This window comes from Amphiura filiformis, chromosome 3 (genome assembly GCF_039555335.1).
Source record: "Amphiura filiformis chromosome 3, Afil_fr2py, whole genome shotgun sequence".
NCBI lineage: Eukaryota > Metazoa > Echinodermata > Ophiuroidea > Amphilepidida > Amphiuridae > Amphiura > Amphiura filiformis.
In genome coordinates this window covers 5,735,565-5,758,564 of record NC_092630.1, presented here as the reverse complement: position 1 = coordinate 5,758,564, position 23,000 = coordinate 5,735,565, and the positions used below count along the sequence as shown (strand labels likewise).

Genomic DNA, 23,000 nt, shown 5'->3' with positions numbered 1-23,000 from the left:
TTAGTTTTTGTAATGATGCACTATCTACCCCTGCACGTTATGACATCATATTGAATCCAATGTGACCTCAAGAAGTAAAGTTACAAGCAATTGAATAGACGAAGGTCCAGTTTTAAAAGTGACAAACTGGCCTATACAAGGCGCAAAAAGATTCCAACAAGCGCAACAAAAAGACAACACAGTTTATTGAATGAAGCTTTATAAAGCAGTATTTATTTCAGTTTTTACTTCTCTGGACTTTTCATAACTTTCATTTTATTTGTCAGCTCTTTTATTTCAGTTTCCTTTTGTTCCCTTGAAATTTAAGGCACGCACAAATTAGCCATTTACCACTCTCAAACAGATGTCTAGTCCGTGGAGTTTTGAATAGGCCAGTTTGTCACTTTTAAAACTGGACCTTCGTCTAATCAAATGCTCGTAACGTAACTTTGCTTCTTGAAGTCACATTGGGTTCAATGGGGTATCATTATTCAAAAATGTATCATCATTACTTATCAAAGATACAAAGAAAACTAGAGGCAAATGGTGGTCATAGACCACAAACCTAGCTGGGGCATGTTAGTATTTTGGAGGTATCTGACCCCTGAAAGATGTTCCAAAATGTTCCCCTGGTCATGAGGTTTGTTGTCACGAGTTTGAGTCTTGTACTCCTTACAAATGTCCAGAAAATATAATTCTAAGATTTGACCCCAGATAACCTTTGACCTGATCCCTGCACAGTGTTCCAAAGTGTTCCCCTGGTCAGTAAGTTTGTTGTCACATAGTTTGAGCCCCGTACCCCTTACAGATGACAAGAAAATGCATTTCAAAAATAAATTTGACCTCTGCATGACCTTTGACCTGACCATTGCAAAATGTTCCCCATGGTCATGAGATTTGTTGTCACTGAGTTTGAGCCCCGTACCCCTTACAGATATCCAGAAAATGAAATTATAAGATTTGACCCCAGTAAACCTTTGACCTGACCCCTGCAAAGTGTTTCAAATGTTCCTTTGATCATTAAGTTTGTTGTCACCAAGTTTGAGCCCGTACCCCCTTAAAGTTGTCCAGGAAAAGCATTTCTAAAATTTGACCTCTGTATGACCTTTGACCTGACCCTGAATTTGAATAACTTATCCTTCCCTTTTAAGCAATTTATGAACAATTTTAAATTTTTACACTTTCGCTGGGATCCATGAATGGGTCTTTAATGACCTTTGACCCCAATTCCGTGTGCAAGTTATGGACACTGGGTAAAGCCGATGCACATGTGTAAGTGACGTCATTTCGAAGGTATTTGGTTATATACCGGAAATGCCCCCTTAATGACCTTTGACCCCAATTCTGTTTGCACCTTATGGGCACTGGATATAGCTGATACATATGTGCAAGATACGCAATTGTAGGGTATAACCTGGAGGAGAAGCATTTTGAAATTTCCTAGTTTTTGTTGCCAGAAGAAGAAAGCAGAATCAGATAGCATTAGAATACCCCAGCTAGGTAAGGGGTGGTGCAATAATTGTGTGTACCCCCGGGGGCTGAATTATAGGGGGGGGGCAAAGATTTTTGGCAGGCCAAAAAGGGGGGGCAAGCATTTTTGGCAGATCGAAAGGGGGGTCAAGCGATTTTTGGCAGGTCGAAAGGGGGGGCAAGCAATTTTTGGCACAGATGTTTTGGGCACCGTTTCTATATTACGCCCTAAAAAGGCGTAGGAAAATGTTACGAACACGTTCAAATAGGCAAAATTTCCTGCTCGCTGCGCTCGCATTAGATGTTAAGACAATTTAAGGTTTTAAATTCGGGTTCCCCAAAATCTTGCATGTGTAAGGGGGGGCAAAGATTTTTGGCACATCAAAGGGGGGCAAAGGTTTTTGGCACGTCGAAAGGGGGGGGGCAAAGGTTTTTGGCACGGCCAAAGGGGGCAGGCGATTTTGGCAGACCATTTTGAGAATTCACCCCCCCTCCCGGTACACATAATTATTGCACCACCCCTAAAGAAAGAAAGAAAGAAAGGATCGGATAGAAAAACAGGACCTAGGTATCTAAACCACAAAATGTAAAAAGATGCACACATTATGATGGTTGGACTTACAGCACTCATTTTAAATTGTTGAATTGACATATTTATGAATATCGACACGTATTGATCTAATCTAAATTTAAGTCATCCACCCAATATTAGAATTACAAAATTAATACAATGAAATCGATATAATTTTCTTACCTTGTTTGTTGCTCATTCAAGATGACAAAACACAGAAAATACAAATAAGTTTACATCAACTAAATATGTAAACAGTTATAATAGCAAATGCTCAAAGTTCGTGAACCCTTACTCAAAACATTTCAGATTTGGGATTACATCTATACTGATACTCGAACAGAATACAGCAGAACTAAAACTGGTTACAAAAATTTCACAAAGTAATGTCCTTGTGCAGATGGCATGGTACTGAAACGAGTGTTGGTGAAGTTGAAAATGGATGTGTTCAAAATCTGGTTTCAAAACCAATTTCACTGGTGACCCCGTTCTTATCACAAGAGTTTATAAAATGTGGTGTTTTTCTTTCAATCATAAAAAGGATAATTGACCAGACAATTCTTGGGGACCATAAATTTGGTCAGAAATGTTCCTTTTTTTTTTTTTTTTCTTCGCTCAGAGCAGTAGTGACCCACTAAAAGGCATAATGGGTCGATGAACTGGTATATGCCCCTAAGAGTGTACTATATCTGGTATAATTTATTATAATAATGGTTGTAAACTGACATATTTTCTGTACAGATATGTAAAATATGGCACTCTGGTAGCTTTGCTTTCACCTGCCATTATTTTAACTATTGCTTACTATACACTCTAAATTACAGGGATTTGAATTCAAATCCAAAAGACTTACTTACAAAACTTTCAAAGACTGTAGTTAGGACCAATCAATATAGGATTAAAATAAGTCTTTACAAAGTTTTATCAATTCCAGTCCCACAGGGATTTAAAAAATAAAACTTTCAGATTAAAAGTTTAAATTTACAAAGAGCAAATGTTAATACTTCAAAGACTTATTTTCAAGTTTAAAAGATTTAATTTTTAAATCCAAGGCGGACTGTAATCAGTGACAAAACCTTTGGATTAAAAAAATAAGACTATCCTTAGACTTAAAATGTCAAATCCTTGAAAGATTAAAAATGCAAGTGACAGCAAGTCCATTGGATTTAATATTCAAGTCCTTTAAGATTTACTTTTAAGCATATCTGGGATTTATTTCAAAATAATATAAATCTTTATGGGGATTTAAATATCGATATTAATTACAAGTCTGTGTGACTTCTTATCAAGTATAGACGTATTAATACGTCTATTCACAGAAGTATTACCAAGTCAGGACTACTTCTTTCATAAAGTTCAAGCATAAAGGCTTTTGATACCATCAATCATAGTCTTCTAATTAACAAATTAAAGCAATGTGGTATTTCTGGCTCATGTCTAAAATGGTTTATATCTTATCTTAGTAATAGGTCACAAGCTGTTAATATTTCTTCTACTATGTCTGACTTTAAAGATGTGAATATTGGTATTCCGCAAGGTACAATCTTAGGACCCTTATTGTTTATCATTTTTGTAAATTCACTTCCAAACTCTGTTAACTGTAAAACTATAATGTATGCAGATGACACAACTCTTATATGTAGTTCTAATGATGCATCAATTCTTCAAGCAGAATTAAATGATAATTTGTCTAATGTTGCCTCTTGGTTGAATGAAAACAATCTCACATTGAATATCAAGAAAACAAAACTCATGATTTTTGGCACAAGTTATATGGTGAATACATTTGATGATATTGATGTTTCATACAATGGTAGTAATATTGAAAGAGTTGATAAATTCAAGTATCTTGGTGTTGTATTTGATGAATTATTATCTTGGAATGAACACGTAAGCCATATTTCTTCTAATATCTCAAAGCGCATTGGCATAATCCGTAGACTTAGGTATTATCTTCCAAATGATACCCTTAAAATGCTTGCCAATGCCCTTGTCATGCCACACTTTGACTATTGTAGTCCTGTTTGGTCAAATTGCATAAACACCCTTTTAACTTCACTTCAAGTGCACCATAATAGACTTGCTCGTACTCTTTTGTCAGCAGATATAAGAACTCCTATTAATGATATGATGGAGTCTCTTAACTGGGATAAACTACATACAAGATGGGAAAAACAACTTCTGATAATTGTGTTCAAGTGTCTTACCCATAAATCACCATCTTACTTATCCTCTCAATTTATTTATATGCAATCTCTTCATACTCATGGTACCAGAAGCCAAACTTTCAATTCTCTTGCCATTCCAAAATGGAACATAAATCCGTGCAAGAGAACTTTTCACTACAGATCATGTTATGCTTGGAATGAACTCCCTCAAGACATCCGTAGAAACTTTTCTTCCATGACCCTTAATACTTTTAAAAACTGTATTTCAGATTTGTGATTAAAATTTTATCAATTTCCACAAATTTATTCAACTTTTTGTCTTTTCTTTATATCTTATTGCCAAACATGTACATTGTTATAATATTATTAGTATTTAATCATGTAACTATTTGTGTTACCAGACCTGATGTAAAAATGAACCTGATGTACAATGTAAATAATGTATCATGTAACTTTTGATTCCATGCATTCCTTTTAATTTAATTTATATTAACCTCTGTCATGAAATTGTACAATGTATATGTATATTGTGAATTGTCACTCAGGGCCCCCTTGGAGATCAGTACTAGTTACTGAAGGGGCTACCCTGGTTAAAGAAAGATTAAATAAATAAATAAATAAATAGTCTGCAGTGCCATGATAATTCCAGTGTCACTGCAGTGGCCGAGTGTGATCCTTCATGGAAATAAGCTTACCCATTTATAAATTATATATGTGTATAGGTAAGCGTATACAGCAGAAGCACAGACTACTACCTTGGCGATTGAAGATAATGTTCACATTGGCCCTTCGTGCACAACAATGTAAGCTTTTTCATGGAAGATATAGTCACTGACATTGGCAATTACAGCATTTGGGATGCCATTCTGCAAAACAAATTCGTCCATATCACTTCATTCATTCGCTCGCCACCACACAAAATCGCCAAAGAAAGATGGCGGCTGAGCAGTCCAGGAAAACGTTTCGATTTGATCACGTGCACGCACCATCGCGTTGTGATTGGTTTAATGTTTAAGTCTTTTAAAAGATTTAAAAATAGATTTTCATTTCCCGATCCCAAAAGTAAAATTTAAATCCAACCCCGCGTAAAATAAATCTTAAAGACTTAAAAATTTACAAGTCTCAACTAATATTTCAAGTCTTTCTAATTTAGAGTGTACACCAATCACTGTCACTATTATTCAAGTTTTTTGCAATAACCTTTCAATTCCCACTGAGCCCTTCCAAAATCATATTAGCCATCAATCCTCTCATACACACATTCCCTGGGCTTGGATGACGAACAGATGATAATTGCATTTTGAGAACAGGGTATGAGTTTTTTGTACCCATTATTGTCAAAGGTTATTCAATGAATATACAAATATATTGGGGTTCAAGAACTGTGCCCTGATAGATGAGCAAAAGAACATGTGCAATTTCACTTTGTTGTAGTTCGCAACACAAACTTAAATAACAGGCAAAACAGACACATCATTTATCGGTATGCCCTATCTATCTACCTATTGTGCAGAGCTACTACGGTATGGGTTCCTCGTACTAACTTTGTTGCCAGCGGAAGAAAACGGGAAGATTACAGTGGTTTGTTGCCAGCGGAAGAACCAAACGATTACAATACCTAGCTGGGGGGTGTAAACCCCCCAGCTAGGTAACAATTTCTAAACAAATTTACTCAAATATGTTTCAGTTTTGAAATTTTGATTATGTTTCCAAGGATACTCTTTGGAGCAGTATACAACACAACCAATAGAAAGGATGGCTCTAAAAGGATACAAATGTGTCACACTAACAAAGCGTAAATTTAAAAACAACAAAAATGGTACAACATCTAATGGGGGTAAAAACAAATAAATACACAAATTGGGTCGTATGTAACATTAATGCACTCCATTTCATTGGACTGTCTTTCAGATTAATCCATTTTGAGGGCAAAATTACAAGCTACAGAATTGAATCAAATGACCAGACAAGCACCAAAATGTGCAGTTACTCTCCCTTTAAGAATCATTTATTAGGACGAAATTTTTCCTGATTCAAACGCCAGATGTACCTCAGATCCTCGTTTTTCGACGCTTGGTTTATATATAATTATATAAATATTTATGTCAAAAGAGATGAGATTATTGGGCTATTCCATTTAAAATCCACACTACTCCTGTGGAAATATCTTCTACAGCGGGAATATGAATTTCAAATAAAATGAACACATTAAGCAGCTCCATTTGAATTTCATGAGAGAGATTCAACCCGAATCTTCCAAAGAGGGAGAGAGAGTTTCAAATGAAGCTGTTAATGTGGTCATTACTTTGAAATTCATATTCTCCCTGTGGAAGATATTTCCAAAATCTTCCACAGGGGTATAGGTATTTTAAATGGAATAGCCCATTGCAGTGGAGGAGCTAGAGGCAGTCAGAGGGGGGTCCAATTTGAGAGCATTTTAAAAAATGGCCACGAAATGTCCCTAAAACTTTTTCTGGGGGCCGTCCCCCCGGCTGCGCCACTGATTATCATACTCGTACATTAAACAAAAAAGGACCAGAACAAAATTGGAAACATTTTAGATGTAACGCTGGTCCACTGACACTTTATAAGACTTGAGACTCACAATTACTAAAGCTTGCATGAATTAATTTTGAAGTCAGCATGGAGACCGTCTGACTGTGGTGACAAAATTAATGTGACGGGCCCTGCATCGGGGGACCCGCAGTAATTTTTACAGATATTTGGGTCGAGGATCCACCTTCTAGCAATGCCTAAATTAATTACATTTTCAAAAAAAAGTAAACATTTTTAGAAAGGAAATTGTGCAGGAAATCAAACTAGCACAGCAGATTTCTGACAAAATGGACAGTTTTGAGAAAAGCGCCAAATTTTTAATTTCAATGCCATTTTTTAGTCTTCCATAGCAACTTACCTTAAATTTCAAAATTGATTAAAACTGGGTCAAAAAGGATCAAATTTTCCTTTCTTTTTCAATTTGAACAAAAGTTTTGATATTCTCAGGTATAAAAATAATATAAGGTTATAATTATTCAAAAATGTATCATCATTACTTTCAAAGATACAAAGACAACAATTGCTAAAATTTCCCACTTAGAGTAACCCTGACCTGCCCCTTAAAAGGGAATTAAAGCAATATTAAGGGCGACGAGTATTTGTGTGCATTCTGAATACGACGAGTATCCCTTTGATAACAAATAATTTTGATTTTTTTTAATTCGCGATATAATACCAAATTTATGACAAATTATTTAAAAATATATATTTTGCCATAAAACAGTCCTCGAAATAAACGTTATATATAAATCTAAGAATTTGTATTTAAAGCGTATGTAGCTGGGATGAAAAGCCGTCCATCATCAATATCTTTTGTATTAAAGATACACATTGTCCCCAAAAAAATTAGGTGTTTTGAGGGGCTATCCTCTCAGTTACATACACTTTAAGTACATACCATTAGATTTATAAAGTTTACCTCGAGGACTGTTAAATATCACAAAATTAATATAAACAAATAAAAATTTACAATGATTTGCCATAAAATGTGTATTATATTGCGAATTTGACAACAACAAAAAATCAAAATTATTTGATATCAGAAGGACATTGCTCGTATTTAGAATACAATTTGGGTGTGTATGATGTGCTCTCATGTCCCACAAATAATACTGTGTAAAGTTCGGTGACCGTCCCTTATAGGATTCCTTGTAATTGTTTTCTTCTCCGTAATGGGGACTTTAAGATAACAATACCAACCAATTTTACGTAGTATAACAAGCTTAATGTACTAGATTTAGTGGAAATGCCCCGCTATGGTACCACAAACATTACTTCTTTCATACAGGAAATATTATGTCCTTGCCCTTTTTTTATTGTAATTTATATATTTTTCGTTGTTACAGCCTGTACGCCAATAAAGTTAACTTAATTCGCCCTGTCATTTTCTTCATGGCAGACGTAGGCCTATACTACATCTACCATATACCACTAATACTATTGGGCTATTCGATATATTTACACCCACCCCCCCGACATTGGGATTTCACACCTTCCCCCCCCCTCAATATTGCTCGTGAATTCCCATCAGGAAATATCAAAAGAACATCCCATTTTCCATCCAGATGCACCAGAATGTAAAAATTCATAAATATAGCTTTTTCGTGTAAATTCATATAGATCCCTAGATCCCAATTCCCAAATGTACACTCTAAAAAAAACCCACATCAGGAATAGCCCAATAGACTACCTCTATTTCTTAACATTCAACACTACGTACAGTATTTTTGAGCTACCGTTGACTTCGAATTGGTTGTCTGCCTACAGTTTGTCCACTTTGCAGAACGAAGTAAGGTGCGCACATTTTGCATAAGCGTATCGTGCGTCGCGTATTAAGACGCTCATGCATTTATGTGCGCCTAGAAGTGTGTTAATTGTGTATGTTTACTCTGCTCTTCCTGTTACAAGCAATATATCACAGATGGTGTCAAAAAAAACCTTTTCATCACCGTCATCAACCTTTTCAATACGTGAGTTTTCTTGAAAGTAACGCATGACGCGATCACGCACATCATCTGACGCAGATTTCCTAAAATCAATTACGTACGTCAGAAAATCTAGAAGCATATCGGCTTCTTCTGAATGGTCATTGCTCATGACATCTGTGATGTCCATTGGTAACGTGTACTTAGATTGAGTATACTCGATCTGAAGCTGATCTAATGCGGCTTTTACTTGAGAAGAATTCATCATATTATTGATTGCCTTGCCATCCATTGGATCTGAATGATGTAGAGGGATACTCCCAGTTCCTGTGTGACCTAAAGCACAAACAATAAACAGTTATGTGGTTAGATTTATCACAATTACTCTTTTGGTTCAATCATAACTTTTAATCATCTAATATTCAAAACCATTTCATGCTGCATGATTTTGCAGTTGCATCTATTCGCCAGCGAAGTGGTTACATAACTCCTTGGTAACTGTATCACGCACCTTTTGGAAATGGTAGCACATGCCATAGACTTTGTGTTGCGATCATTTCGATCTGGGTGCAGAATTCAAAAGCGTGATCCAGTTGACATGGTGATAATCGGAGTACACGTAACACTTTGCTGGCGAATTATGCATTAGAGGCCCCTTAAAATAGATTTACCTTTTGCGAAAAGTCCCACTTCCCTTGACTGATTTGTCTTCAATCTTCATGGGTTAAGGGAAGATATGATGGAATTATTCTCTGTCGAAGTGACGTAATAATCGGGTTAAATACCATAGCAATAGATGATTACAATTTTTGAATAGATCGCCCTGTACTCAAACATTCACGCGGTACCTATGCATTGAACCATAGATGATCACTCTCACGTGTAAGATTAGTATCTTTGAAAAGAGCGGTATTGTATTCAATCTATAATTGCATACATTCACAGGTGGTGAGTGCAACGTGCTTGTAGTGCGGGCGATCTATTCAAAAATTGTTCATCTATAGAGGTTATCCATGTTCTATAAGCTGCATATCCTAACAGCGACTGCTATACCTTGTTTAGGACTTTCAAAAGAAGTACCTGCATGTGCAACCATGACTGTTTCAAAATAGCCCGCCAAAGTCATGCAGGTAACCCCGAGGTCGTGCATTGAATTGGTTTGAATGAGGAATACTACGGGAACCAGCGCCTTTTGTTAGAAGTCACACATGAGTAAAGTGGATAACCTCTATTGCTATGGTAGTTAATCCGATTATTACGTCACTTCGACAGCAAACAAAAGAGTAATCAATGGGTAGAAATGGCTGAAACTGGAATCTCTGTATTGCTCGTTAAGTATTCTGATGTCTGATGTTTCAGTCACATATAGCCTATACAGCACCAAGGCAGCGACAAGAAATAAAAGCCTTTTTGACACGTATGTTGTTACAACGTTATTTATCTCAAATATTCTAAATATATAACCACAATGTCAAAAAGCATGATAAGGGAAGTATAAGATCTAACACTCTGCTAATTAAAATACAGATATTATATAGTATCTAATTAAGTAACCTCATCGGAAACATCATTTTTTTGCGTACAGTTATAGAAGGTTGAAGAATTCACTTTATCATAATAAAAACAAATAATAATCATAAAAAATAATAAAAGACGTATTGGAGTACAAACTGGAGTGTAATGAATAACTGACGTAATTTTAACCAATGAAAACAATTGTGATCCATCAAAAAAAACCTTTTTATATCAATTTTAATTTTATCAGTAAGCCCAATTAAAGGCCGTGGACAATGGTGTTGAAAAAAATACTTTAAAAAACCTCTGAGAAACCCATATCAGAAATGCTAAGGTGCACTACACCAATTTAAAACCAACATAAAAACACGACAAAATGACCTCACTGACCTCACTGATTACCACCATTTCCCCTAAAAACAAAGCAAGGTAGAAGTTCCAGGTTCAACCATATCTAAATTCCACCCACTGATTGTTCTTTCACTCTCTTACACTCTCTTACACTTCCATCACGTCGTTCAGTATACTTCGGTTATATCTATAAATGCGCTTTTATAAATACGCACGTGATCCATGGGCACGACATACCAAGACCAGCAAGCGTGACCAAATCATCATCAGTCCCAGAACAACGCCAAATATGGATTAAAAGACCTTTGACCTTGGATGTACAACAGCATGTTATGATCTAATGGGAAACTGTGCACATCAACAAACACCATTTCTATCAAAAAGGCAACGACCGATATAATTTGAAACCACATAAATTACTAGAGTTGGTTCTTCTCTTGGATTTGGACCAAGCTTTAGAATATCGACTGTTGCGTTTTGAAATAAAACAAACCAGAAATGTATCACCCATTGTAAAGATATGGCACATGTACCGAATACATGTACATACATTGGCTGACCTTGTGGATTTCCTGGCCCAGCCATGCTAACCACATAAGGAGATTATACGATTAACCTAGTGCAGCTATTGTCATAGCAGGGTATTATTATGTAATACTCCTGATCCATATTTGGCGTTCTCTTGGACTGATCATGCATTGACCACTATATACAGAAAGGGATAGGAACTCCGTAGATAAATATCATCAAATTTAAGTATTGATTTTGCAAAATTATTACACATTTTGCAATTCCGAATTTGTAATATGTTATCAAAAACAACATTTTGAAAGTATTTGACGACGGAAAAAAATATTCAAGACGGAAACGTTTACAATATAATCACAAAGTTGATATGTATAAAGACCACTCGTTATGTAGAAGGTCACTTCCCCGGGTCACTTCAAGACTTAGTGTCTATATAAGCTGTTATGGCAGCGCGGAGGTGGTCACGTGCGCATTTATAAAAGCGAATTTTATAAAACCGAACTACACTGTCGTTACTGACCCACGAAGACAATTCAGTCCAAATCTATTGATTGACTGATTTGTCTTACAAGGTGTTCCAATAATAATACTCATTACTCGTCGATACTCGATAGAGCGCAAAATAAATAACTTAGAAACTTTTCGTGGTGTCCTTTAACGTGTTTCCATAGTTAGCCATGGATCTATTCTGTAGAACTGACCGGTCCGCTTTATTGGGACATCTATCGAGTATCAACGAGTAATGTGTGTGGGTATCATTATAATAGAGGCGTGTCCAAAAGTAAGTTCACACCTCTTCAAATATGAAGACATACTGCAAACCTTATGTAGAAAAATTGCATGCACATTCAATTTAGACTCTCCCCTTCCCCACCCCCCATCTTTCAATGTTGGGAGACTGAAATGTAGAAAAGCAGACCTTATGTAGAAAAATGCATGCACATACAATTTAGACTCTCCCTTCCCCCCCCATCTTTCAATGTTAGGAGAGTGAAATGTAGAAATGACGACGATTTTGTCCAAATCAACATTGCAATAGGGAGGCGGGGAACACTAGAGGAAATTTTGGATGAGAAAACGGACATTTAGATGAGAAACGGCCAAAATGGTGAGAATTTAAATTTTCTCATTCTTTTGGATGAGAAAATAATAATGTTTATTTTGAGCTAAGCGGGGATTAGCAATTCTCACCAGTTTTAATAAGACAATAATGATTGACACAAACACCAGGAAGTTTCTCATCCAAAACAATTAGAAAATTTAAATTCTCACCATTATGGCCGTTTCTCATCAAAATGTCCGTTTTCTCATCCAAAACTTCCTCTAGTGGAAGGATGTTGGCCAATTAATGCTTTGGAAGATAGTACACGAAAAAACTTTAAAATATTTTAATGATGACGAAATAGCGTGAAGTTTAAGTATTAGTCCTAAAATAATAGGTAGGATCAGAAGAGATAAAAAAATATAACAAAGTCATCAGAGGGATTCGAACCCGTGATTCCACTAAGCTATAGATTACAAGTCGGTGATTCAACCACTGAGCCACAAAGTAGTCGATCATTGCGTGTCCATTTCTAATGTATTAATGTTAATTTAAAATTGTTAAATGCATATGTGACGTGTCATGTCAAAAGGAGACACTTTTGGGCAGGTTATCAATTTTGAAGTTTCTACATATCTTAAATAAAGAGATATTTTGCTCCACATCGCCGTTTTTTCCAATGAAATCGGACATTCCTAAGTGAAGATATTGAGTTCATAAATTATGGTATTATAAAATTGAAAACTGAGATATCGGCCTTTAAAAATATTATTGACAATGTTGAGAGTAGGAATTACCTGCAAAAATGTGTCAAAAAATACAAGATGCCAGTTATATTCCGGTCTAAAACTATCTGACAATATTTTTAACATTAATAACATCACAAATTTGCAAAAATCCAAATTGTGAAAAAATCACCCACAGGCAGATTTTTGGCTATTTCTCCATTTATGATCCTGCCCAAAAGTGTCTCCTTTTGACATGACACGTCACATATGTCCCGTGACATGGTGTGTGTGGGGGGGGGGTTGCTGGTCATTATTTTGCTAAAATGTTTCCCCCCAAAGGTTTGTGCACTAAAACAGGGGATTTAATTGTCATTCAGAAATACTGGAATCTGTCTGCACGTGAGCCATTTCAATAATGTTATATACAGTTCTGGTAGATGTATTTGATAGGGTCTATAATAGAGGTTGTGCATATGACGTATCATCCCGTAAATATGGCGGACTACTCAAATGCATTCAACAAAAGCATGATTGCAATCTGCTGCGAAAGTTCGTCTCACAGACATAGCAAATGCACTACGATCAAATAAGTTGATGACAACATTTGATTGAATGGACTGCACTGCGCTTGATTACGGTGTCCTTCACCGGTTCAAATCCTTTGTTTGGAGACAATCAATAAAAGCATGCAGGGCTCTATAGTGGAAATAATAGTGTACTGACCTATGTTCTAACCTCATAGTAGAATAAACATGTCAAACAAATGCATTTAAAATCAGTGACCCATTGCACAGAAGGAGTGGAGGTTGATAACCTAACGATCGACACAAATAATGTTAAAAGAAATTGATCGACCGTGGTGGGATTGCATGAATCCATGTGTTGCAGCGGTAGAGAATTTGACTTGTAAACCATAGGTCATGAGTTTGAGTCCTCTGTTGTTCTATTTCGTTTAATCATTATTACTTTTCCTCTCCTCTCGTACGAAATGTTCCATCTTGACACAAAATTTGAAACAAAAATTATAGCATATGGTTGTGTTTTTTTCTTCATTTTTTCAGGTACCATAATTTTATTGTACTGCACTAAGCCACTCCCAAAATCCTTATGTACATACTTTAACAATACACACTTGAAATTGACTTCGTGCATTTTAATTGAACATCATCATAAGGCTAGCAGTATGTCTCGTTTTTGGCAGGTTTACATGGTCCAGTAACCATAGATGACTGACATGTGCTAACAAAGGAAACAGTCACTGCAATCAAAATATAATCTGTGTACAGACAGATAACTCACATTACTCGTCGATACTCGATAGAGCGCAAAATAAATAACTTAGAAACTTTTCTTGATGTCCTTTAACATGTTTCCATAGTTAGCCATGGATCTATTCTGTAGAACTGACCGCTTTATTGGGACATCTATCGAGTATCAACGAGTAATGATTCATACTTAAAATTGAAAAAAGTGAAATCAAATGTCCATACCTGTCACTAATACAAGAAGAAGTATACCACCAGGTTCAAGAAGCTTGTATAACTTCCTTATGGATACTGATGGATCGCCAAGAAAATAGATAGAATGGACCACAGAAACGAAATGGTACTTCTGGTTATTGGATGTTAAGAACTCGTCAAAGGTCTTCCTATGCCACTGAAAGCTGATGTTTTTAGCGATAGGATTTCTAACAACTGTATCTTGGTATTCGATTATCAGGTTGCTCGGTTCCACAACACTCGCAGATATCTTGGGGAATTTTGCTGCCAATTTCTGTAGCTGATAAAGCTCTGCTATACCTATATAAAAAGGAGGAATAAAACATGATTTCGCTGTTACTATTATAATTACAATTCTACACCTTAACTGATAAAGGAGTTTTTAAAAGAACTTAATCAGCGAATTGTCTATTCTGAAAATCGTAAAATCATCCAAATTATTTTTTGCAGTCTAGAGATCGGAAGGCCGTGGGTTCGATTCCCATGCCGGCACATTCCCTTGCTTTTTTTTCAAGTTGGGTTGTGTGCCGGTCGGGATTTGTGTTTATTTGTTGTCATGTTTAATTGTAACACTTTGGGTTGGTTAAACTGTTCATTCTTTCTTATTAAATATATTCAGTTTCCTCTTGTAGCGAGCAATCGTTCCCCATTGTGTTTATTTGTTCTTGTGCAGGATGCGTATCCCCATTACCTACTATACTTATTATTATACTGGGGAAACGATTAAGCATCAATAATGATCTCCTGCACATGCGTACTTGCGTAATACTTGTGTGTGTGTATTTTATACCATGACTGGTATAACATTAGACCCAGCTTTAACCACCGTTTATCAGTGGGAGCTGGTAGCCTAATGGATAAGGCGTCCGTCTAGAGATCGGAAGGTCGTGGGTTCGATTCCCATGACGGCACATCCCCTTGCTTTTTTTTTTCAAGTTGGGTTGTGTGCCGGTCGGGATTTGTGTTTATTTGTTGTCATGTTTAATTGTAACACTTTGGGTTGGTTAAACTGTTCATTCTTTCTTATTAAATATATTCAGTTTCCTCTTGTAGCGAGCAATCGTTCCCCATTGTGTTTATTTGTTCTTGTGCAGGATGCGTATCCCCATTACCTACTATACTTATTATTATACTGGGGAAACGATTAAGCATCAATAATGATCTCCTGCATATGCGTACTTGCGTAATACTTGTGTGTGTGTATTGTATACCATGACTGCTATAACATTAGACCCAGCTTTAACCACCGTTTATCAGTGGGAGCTGGTAGCCTAATGGATAAGGCGTCCGTCTAGAGATCGGAAGGTCGTGGGTTCGATTCCCATGCCGGCACATTCCCTTGCTTTTTTTTTTTTTTGGGTTGTGTGCCGGTCGGGATTTGTGTTTATTTGTTGTCATGTTTAATTGTTACACTTTGGGTTGGTTAAACTGTTCATTCTTTCTTATTAAATATATTCAGTTTCCTCTTGTAGCGAGCAATCGTTCCCCATTGTGTTTATTTGTTCTTGTGCAGGATGCGTATCCCCATTACCTACTATACTTATTATTATACTGGGGAAACGATTAAGCATCAATAATGATCTCCTGCATATGCGTACTTGCGTAATACTTGTGTGTGTGTATTGTTTACCATGACTGCTATAACATTAGACCCAGCTTTAACCACCGTTTATCAGTGGGAGCTGGTAGCCTAATGGATAAGGCGTCCGTCTAGAGATCGGAAGGTCGTGGGTTCGATTCCCATGCCGGCACATTCCCTTGCTTTTTTTTCAAGTTGGGTTGTGTGCCGGTCGGGATTTGTGTTTATTTGTTGTCATGTTTAATTGTAACACTTTGCATCGGTTAAACTGTTCATTCTTTCTTATTTTTTGCACCTTTGTTATTAGCATATATGCTCTTTCAAATTAAAAAAGTGTGGTCAAAATCATCAAGAAAAGTGTTATCACACCCTTAGACCCAACACCCTAATTTCGTGCAACAGAAACCGGTGGCCAATCATCACCTATAGACCCTATCCAATAACCGGAACGGTATAATAATTGAAATGGCAGCCATGACACAGTTCTAAGTGTCAGAGGGACATTATCATGCGAATTACCCCGTGGAGGCCTCTTGGTGGGCAGACTTTGTTTTAATTCGATAGGGTCTATGCCCTCCCTAAATTTGAAAATATACCGTCCCACTCGATTTGTGAAAAGGTCGCGAACCCTTTTGGTGGGCCAAAGTAACTGCCTAAAATGAGGCAAAATTGAAAAGAAATGGAGTTTCAAATTGAACTTTGGAATTTGTAAAGTATAAATCACGTTGAGTCTAAGCGTGTATGTGCTAACACGTAGAGGTTAATGACTGTGTATCAGTTGCTTTGAGGGTATTGTGAAATATCTAAACATATTCCGAGGTCCAAAGCACAATGTTTAGATATATATTTTACAATACCCGAAAATTAACTGATGCAAAGTCATTTACCTCATTCATAACAGTCACTTTTCACTTTATAAATTCAATTTACGTCACATTTTCTTCTTTTCAATTTGAACACGAAACACAATAACTGTATCTTTCGTTTTCCCTGTTAAAAAACTGAATAGCATGTTAAAGAAATATCCGCTAGCAACCAACCACACTAGGGCGCAATCAGGCTATGATCAAATACGGCGGCCAGCGTCCGCGTAAATTGTTCTAATGCATAACACTTCACACGACGCGGTCATTATAAAGCGTACTTTTAGGTACGTCACGAGACGCGGTCATTGTTTACAGGTTAATGACTGCGCATCAGTGAGGCCGGGTGCACTTCAACAAAGCACTGAAGGGTCTATTGTTCTATTGTGTCCGATTTGAGCGCTGACATATTGGAAAATGTTGACAATATTAATATTCATGAGAGTGTACATTCAACGTCCAGTTATCGAAATTGGGTGACTTGTGTTGGGCAGGTGTGAAATACATCTGACTGGGTGTTTTATTTACGTAACGCATAAAGGTTTTGGCATCATTGAATGGCTGCCTAGTGCTGTTATATGCTTAGTTTCTATAATAATAATTATTATTTTCTTTATTTTTTCCTTTTTCTGCACTTATTCTTTCTTATGCCTACACTTTAGCAGTGGCGTAGAATTCTTTTTGACATGGGGGGTGGGATGTTTTTTGTAGGCCTACCCGGTATAGTGAATCCAGTACCTGTACCTTATGGTACAAATGCGCGCGAAAAATTTTGCCATAGGCCCATTGAAACTAAACTGGTGAAATATGGGACAGAAGTGGAATAAATTCGCGCGATGCACTAAAGAAATGGCATTTTTGTGGCTAACATGGTCAAATATGAGGTTGATTTCGACAGAAACCCATACACAGGCGTCAAAATGGGGGGGGGGGGGTGATTGGGACCACCCCTGGGGGATTGTATGGACCACCCCCGGATTTATACGCCTATGCACTTTAGGGACCTGTCACTCCATCATTCTCCTTCTCGCCCTCTCTCTCTCTCTCTCTCTTCTCCCCTTTTCCTCTTTTTTCTTTTGTCTTCCTCCCCTCCTTACAATCTCGATCACCCATCCGCTTCTCCTCTTTTCACCCCTCGACCCTCCTTCACTGCCTCAATTACCCCCTACTGGTTTTTAAACTGCATATTCGTGATATTAAGAAACCCATTTGAGTTTATTGAACAGGCCTATAACCATGATAACAACATATAGGCCTACTGCGAAGGAGTTAATTATAGAAAGTGACACAGATAGACTTATACATATCAGCCATGGCACGTTTTTACGGGTAATCGATTAGCAACTCTATTGAATTGATTTAAATGAGGCGCCTAAATTAAGCTGGGTGGTAAATAATTGTACTCCGATGTTGAAGTGTGATTTTGTGTGCTGGCGAACACTCAGTCACACCCTTGGGTTGAATAAGGACAATAGGTACCTCTCACTGAAGTGGGCGCTTTCACACGACATTCTTTTGATCACCTATTGACAGTAGCCTGCCTGGTAAAGCGTTAATACGCTGTCAGGTTAGTTACCGATTTAATGGCGGAAGCCCTTTGTCTCAAACAAAAGGTACCTCTCGATGAATAGCTTGGCGGAACTTCTAATCGGCACAAAGTTTCAATGCGTTACCTAATCTATTGCGCCTCCACGAATATGATAGCTCCGTGCACTTCAATATGAAAAGGTGTAGACAATATGGGATCATTGGGTAAGAGCATGATTTGTGGCATTCGGTGAGAGCAAGATGTAAACAATATGGGGTCATTTGGTGAGAACATGACCATTTTTTTTAAATGGAACCTTTGGGTGAGAGCCGAAACAGCGCCACAGAAAAAGATGCCCAAGTGATGGAATTGTGTTGCATGTATTCGATCCCATCTATTTTTTCTATTATTATTTCCTTTCTATTGTACTTATTTACCATCATCATTTTTGTCGTCTTACATTCATTATTTATCTTCCTCTTGTTTTCGCGTCTGGCCCCAAGGGGCCAGATGCATTTAGTGTCGGGACTAAATCCCCAGGGAGTTCCAGTGACACATTCTAGAAGTTATCTGTTATAACTCAGCTGAAGATGTGATCATTGATACTGAGACAGCGACTGAGGCAGAGATGGGATTTGACCGACCAGCCTTTTATGACTCTTTAGGGTAAGGCGGCTTATGGTGTCATAAATTTAGTAGGAAGAATTGTGGCCATAATAGGTTCATAGGTCAACGCTAGAAAGTACAATATAATAAATCAGAAGATTATATGAACATAGTCGTGTGTTGCCATAATATTAATGTATTACATTATATTGCTGTAATTTTTGTAATAAATGTTCCTCCAAACTTAATGATATCCCGGGAATGATATGAAATAGTATAATTTGAAACTATTTTTGTTCTCTAATTATATTACACAAATTGTGAAGCACGCTGGTAAAGTAATCAGTAAAATGGTGTTTGTTTACTATTGTTTAAAATTAATCCGAACACTTGATTAGGCTGATGAATTAAGCTATGGATGATAAGGTATGTTGAAACATATACCATGAGATTGTGGTTATATTCCTGCTTGATTGTTGAACATTGTAGAGTAAGAATTGGTATTATTTGTTATCAGGCCTACTTATTGTATAGCCAGATAGGCCTTTGATCAGTAGTTATAATATTAGGTAAATGTTGAGAGAGTTAATTCATTCTTTCATATTTATATTATTTTTGGATCATAATAATATTCTCCAAATTGTACCCTGATATTAAGATGCACCGATTTATCTTAATACAGCAGTATATAGGCATATTTGGCCCTTGAGCTTGACCTGTAGGTGAGGCCAAGTTCGCAAGTTCTGTCCCTGGCAGAAGTTTTGATCGTTAATCTCTCCTCACCATCCTCCTCTCATTCAACATTTGTCGAGAATCCTATGTCTGTGATAAATATGTTTTATTGAGTATACATCAGCATGACCAATAGTGTGTTTTGAGGTCACATGATTCACATGCTAAAAACTTTTTACCATGGCAACCAATTTCTTGTGTTGTTATTTTCAAGTGTATTATACTCCATTCAGTGTAAGCAGTCACTTGAACCTCACTTTAGTTGGTATAGTAATCTTTTGAAAAACTGTCTCCTCCTCCCTCCTCCTCCTCCTCCTTCTCCTCATATGGCCAAAATGTGATTTTCACTAAAATGCTTCTTCTTCCACAAATTACATAACACAATGTCGTCACTTGCATACCTGCATCGCCTTTAGCCAGTGTCTAAAAGTTGTACAAAGAATTGGGGTCAAAGGTCATTAAGGGGTAAAATCTTACAATTGCATTATCTCAACATCCGTAAGGGGTATGGGGCTCAAACTCAGTGACAACAAATCTCATGACCAGGGGAACATTTTACAGGGGTCAGGTCAAAGGTCATGCAGAGGTCAAATTTTTAAGAAAGGCATTTTCTGTACATCTGTAATGGGTACGGGACTCAAACTCTGTGACAACAAACTTAATGACCAGGGGAATATTTTGGAACACTTTGCAGGGGTCAGGTCAAAGGTTATCTTGGGTCAAATCTTACAATTTCCTTTTCTGGACATCTGTAAGGGATATGGGGCTCAAACTCAGTGACAACAAATCTCATGACCAGGGAACATTTTGTAGGGGTCAGGTCAAAGGTCAAATTTTAGAAATGCATTTTTTGGACATCTGTAAGGGGTACGAGGCTCAAACTTGGTGACAACAAACTTAATGACCAGGGGGAATATGTTGGAACACTTTGCAGGGTCAGGTTAAAGGTTATCTGGGGTCAAATCTTATACCGTAATTTCATTGTCTGTAAGGGGTATAGGGGCTTAATTTCGGTGACAACAAACCTTGTGGCCCGGGAAACATTAAGGTCAAAGGTCAGGTCAAACAGCCATTAAAGGGTTACATGCCTTGCGATTGCCTGCGCTCTGTGAGCGTAAATTATCTCTAGTCATTTTTATATTTATGTTGATTAATAAAAAGTCATGAGAATATACTAGTACTTGGATCCTGATTCGTCAAGTCTGTTTCCATGACCAAAACGCATCCAATCTTTTCTCTGGACCAGACGCATCCCTTTTTAAAGGGATTTTTATTTGGTTTGTCTCCATGTTATCGTCTTCTTTTTTGGTGAGAACATGACCTTTTTTAAACGGACCCTTTGGGTGAGAGCCGAAACAGCGCCACAGAAACCCCGAACATGACTTCAAATTTCTTTGTTTTTTCAAAATAAGTAACAAAATCAGTGATAAATGAAAGTTGCTGTTCAAAGGTCTTTGGGTGACAAATCAAATGGAAATATAAGGGGTCTTCGGGTGACAGAGCATGTGTTCGAAAACAAATATGGGATTATGGAAAGGTTTCTATACAAAAACGATTCTCTTAAAAACTATCATGCGCACAGTTTCCACCTCGATACACCTGAGCACACATTTTCCTCCAAAAGCTCTCAAGCAAGCAGTGATTGTCTCCACTACAGTCTTTGTCAGTTATAGTATCGAAGAGCTGTGGAGCTTCTAGCTGAAAAATGGGCCTCTTTGATTGGCTTTTGTCGAAACCTCAAGTGTCCCCTTCATCCAATCAGAATTTTTTTTATATCAAACGAAAGCTAACACTTCCCCCTAAAAACACTTTTCGTCACTAGGTCAACAAATAACGCAATTTAATGTTATAGCAAGGCGAATGTGGTAAATATGTTTAAAACTTCCTATCCAAGCACATTTTTTGACCAAAATGTAGGTTTTACAAGTCAAAACCTCAAGTGTTCCTTACAATATTTTTCAAATTTTATGTCATTAAATGAAAAAGCACACTTATATAGTCCATATACTAGCGTCACTAGAATAGGCAATGGCCAATTCTCTTTAAATTGCAAATCTTGTGCAAAAAGTTATTATTTTCGCCTGTTTTGTCATACGGTTGTAAATGCTGAATTTGCTAAAAGAGCGCTTACAAATTGATATGTTTCGGTGACAGTGATTTGGAACCGAAGAATATCCCGAGGAGCGCAATCACAATGTTTAGATATTTCACAATACTCGAAAAAAAAAAGTGATGCAAAAGTCATTAACCTCATTCATAACCGACACTTTTCACTTTTTGAATTCAATTTACGTCACATTTTCTTCTTTTAAATTTGAAAACAAAACACAATTCGGTTTCCCTGTAAATAATCGAATAACCGATTAGGTAAATACCGCAAGCAACCAATCACACTATTGCGCAATCATGTGATGTCCAATATTACATAACATTACATTACGTAACGCGGTCATTGTAAAGCAGTCATTATACTTTTTCCATAACCTGCATTTGCGTCTGCGTATTTACAAGTTACTATTTGTGATCAGATAAAACACAATGAGTAAATTAATGAGGTTATGAATTTTCTTTGATGACTTTGACCACAATTTTTCATTTTTCCAAATATCTTAAAAAACAATAATCTAAGCTAACTGAAATACTAGTAGTTGCTAAACCGAAACCCATGTATTAAAGACAAAATAGGACTTTTTGCATGAAATTGTAATATCTGTACTTAATTTCAAGTGATTTCTAAAATAAAAACTCCATCACATTCATCATGTTCATATTTGGGATAGCGTATGTATATACCAAGGTCACGACAAAGTCTGCCAAATTCCATGTTCCCTTCCCAAAATCCATTTTCCGTGATCATGGTGATAAGAAACAAACATAAAATTTACCCCCGCCGCTTCCTATGCCAAGAAAACGTATCTGCTGTTGGTCCAAACTCTTGGTCAAGCTGCTTACAACATTTGGTTCAAATTCTGTATCTGTCCATTGCTTAAGTTGTTTGATCTCCACTGGTTTTATATTTCCTTTGAAGCATGCATACGCTTTGTGGTAATGATCCATATCACTTAATAAATGTAACAACTTATTTTCGGAGGCCATGATTTTAGAGCGTACTTTTGTAGGATTCACTCAGGTTGAAGTCGAAGTAGGCACACGTCTAGTTAAATAGTACAGTAAAAAGAGGTACGGGTATACAGGCTGAGTCAAAAAGAGGTAAACTCATTTTTGAGGGGCTTTAACTCGAGATCTGCTACAAAAATGGGTACTAGTAGTTGTATTCAAATGAGTATAACTTGAGTTTGCTGTGAGCAATTGCAACAATTCTTTTTTTTTTTATTTAGACGTGTAGAATTTGCTCTTTCC

At 36.9% G+C, this 23,000-nt stretch overlaps 1 protein-coding gene across 1 annotated transcript; it reads right to left on the bottom strand.

The window, feature by feature from the left end:
* Positions 1–8,628: 8,628 nt before the first annotated feature.
* LOC140147033 (histamine N-methyltransferase-like) lies at positions 8,629–22,736 on the bottom strand. The gene is made up of 3 exons (XM_072168805.1): positions 22,526–22,736; positions 14,324–14,632; positions 8,629–9,005 (listed from the first exon to the last, which is right to left on the bottom strand). The coding sequence occupies exons 1-3, from the start codon at positions 22,734–22,736 to the stop codon at positions 8,629–8,631; spliced, it is 897 nt and encodes a 298-aa protein (XP_072024906.1).
* Between the last annotated feature and the right edge of the window lie 264 nt (positions 22,737–23,000).

Bases quoted from the DNA above. Each gene is read 5' to 3' on its own strand.
- LOC140147033 (XM_072168805.1), bottom strand. From the start codon at position 22,736: ATGGCCTCCGAAAATAAGTTGTTACATTTATTAAGTGATATGGATCAT. The intron at 14,633-22,525 runs GTAAATTTTATG...CTTTTTATATAG, and splicing joins TGGCATAGGAAGCGGCGGGG to GTATAGCAGAGCTTTATCAG. The intron at 9,006-14,323 runs GTATGGACATTT...TTTGTGCTTTAG, and splicing joins TCTTCTTGTATTAGTGACAG to GTCACACAGGAACTGGGAGT.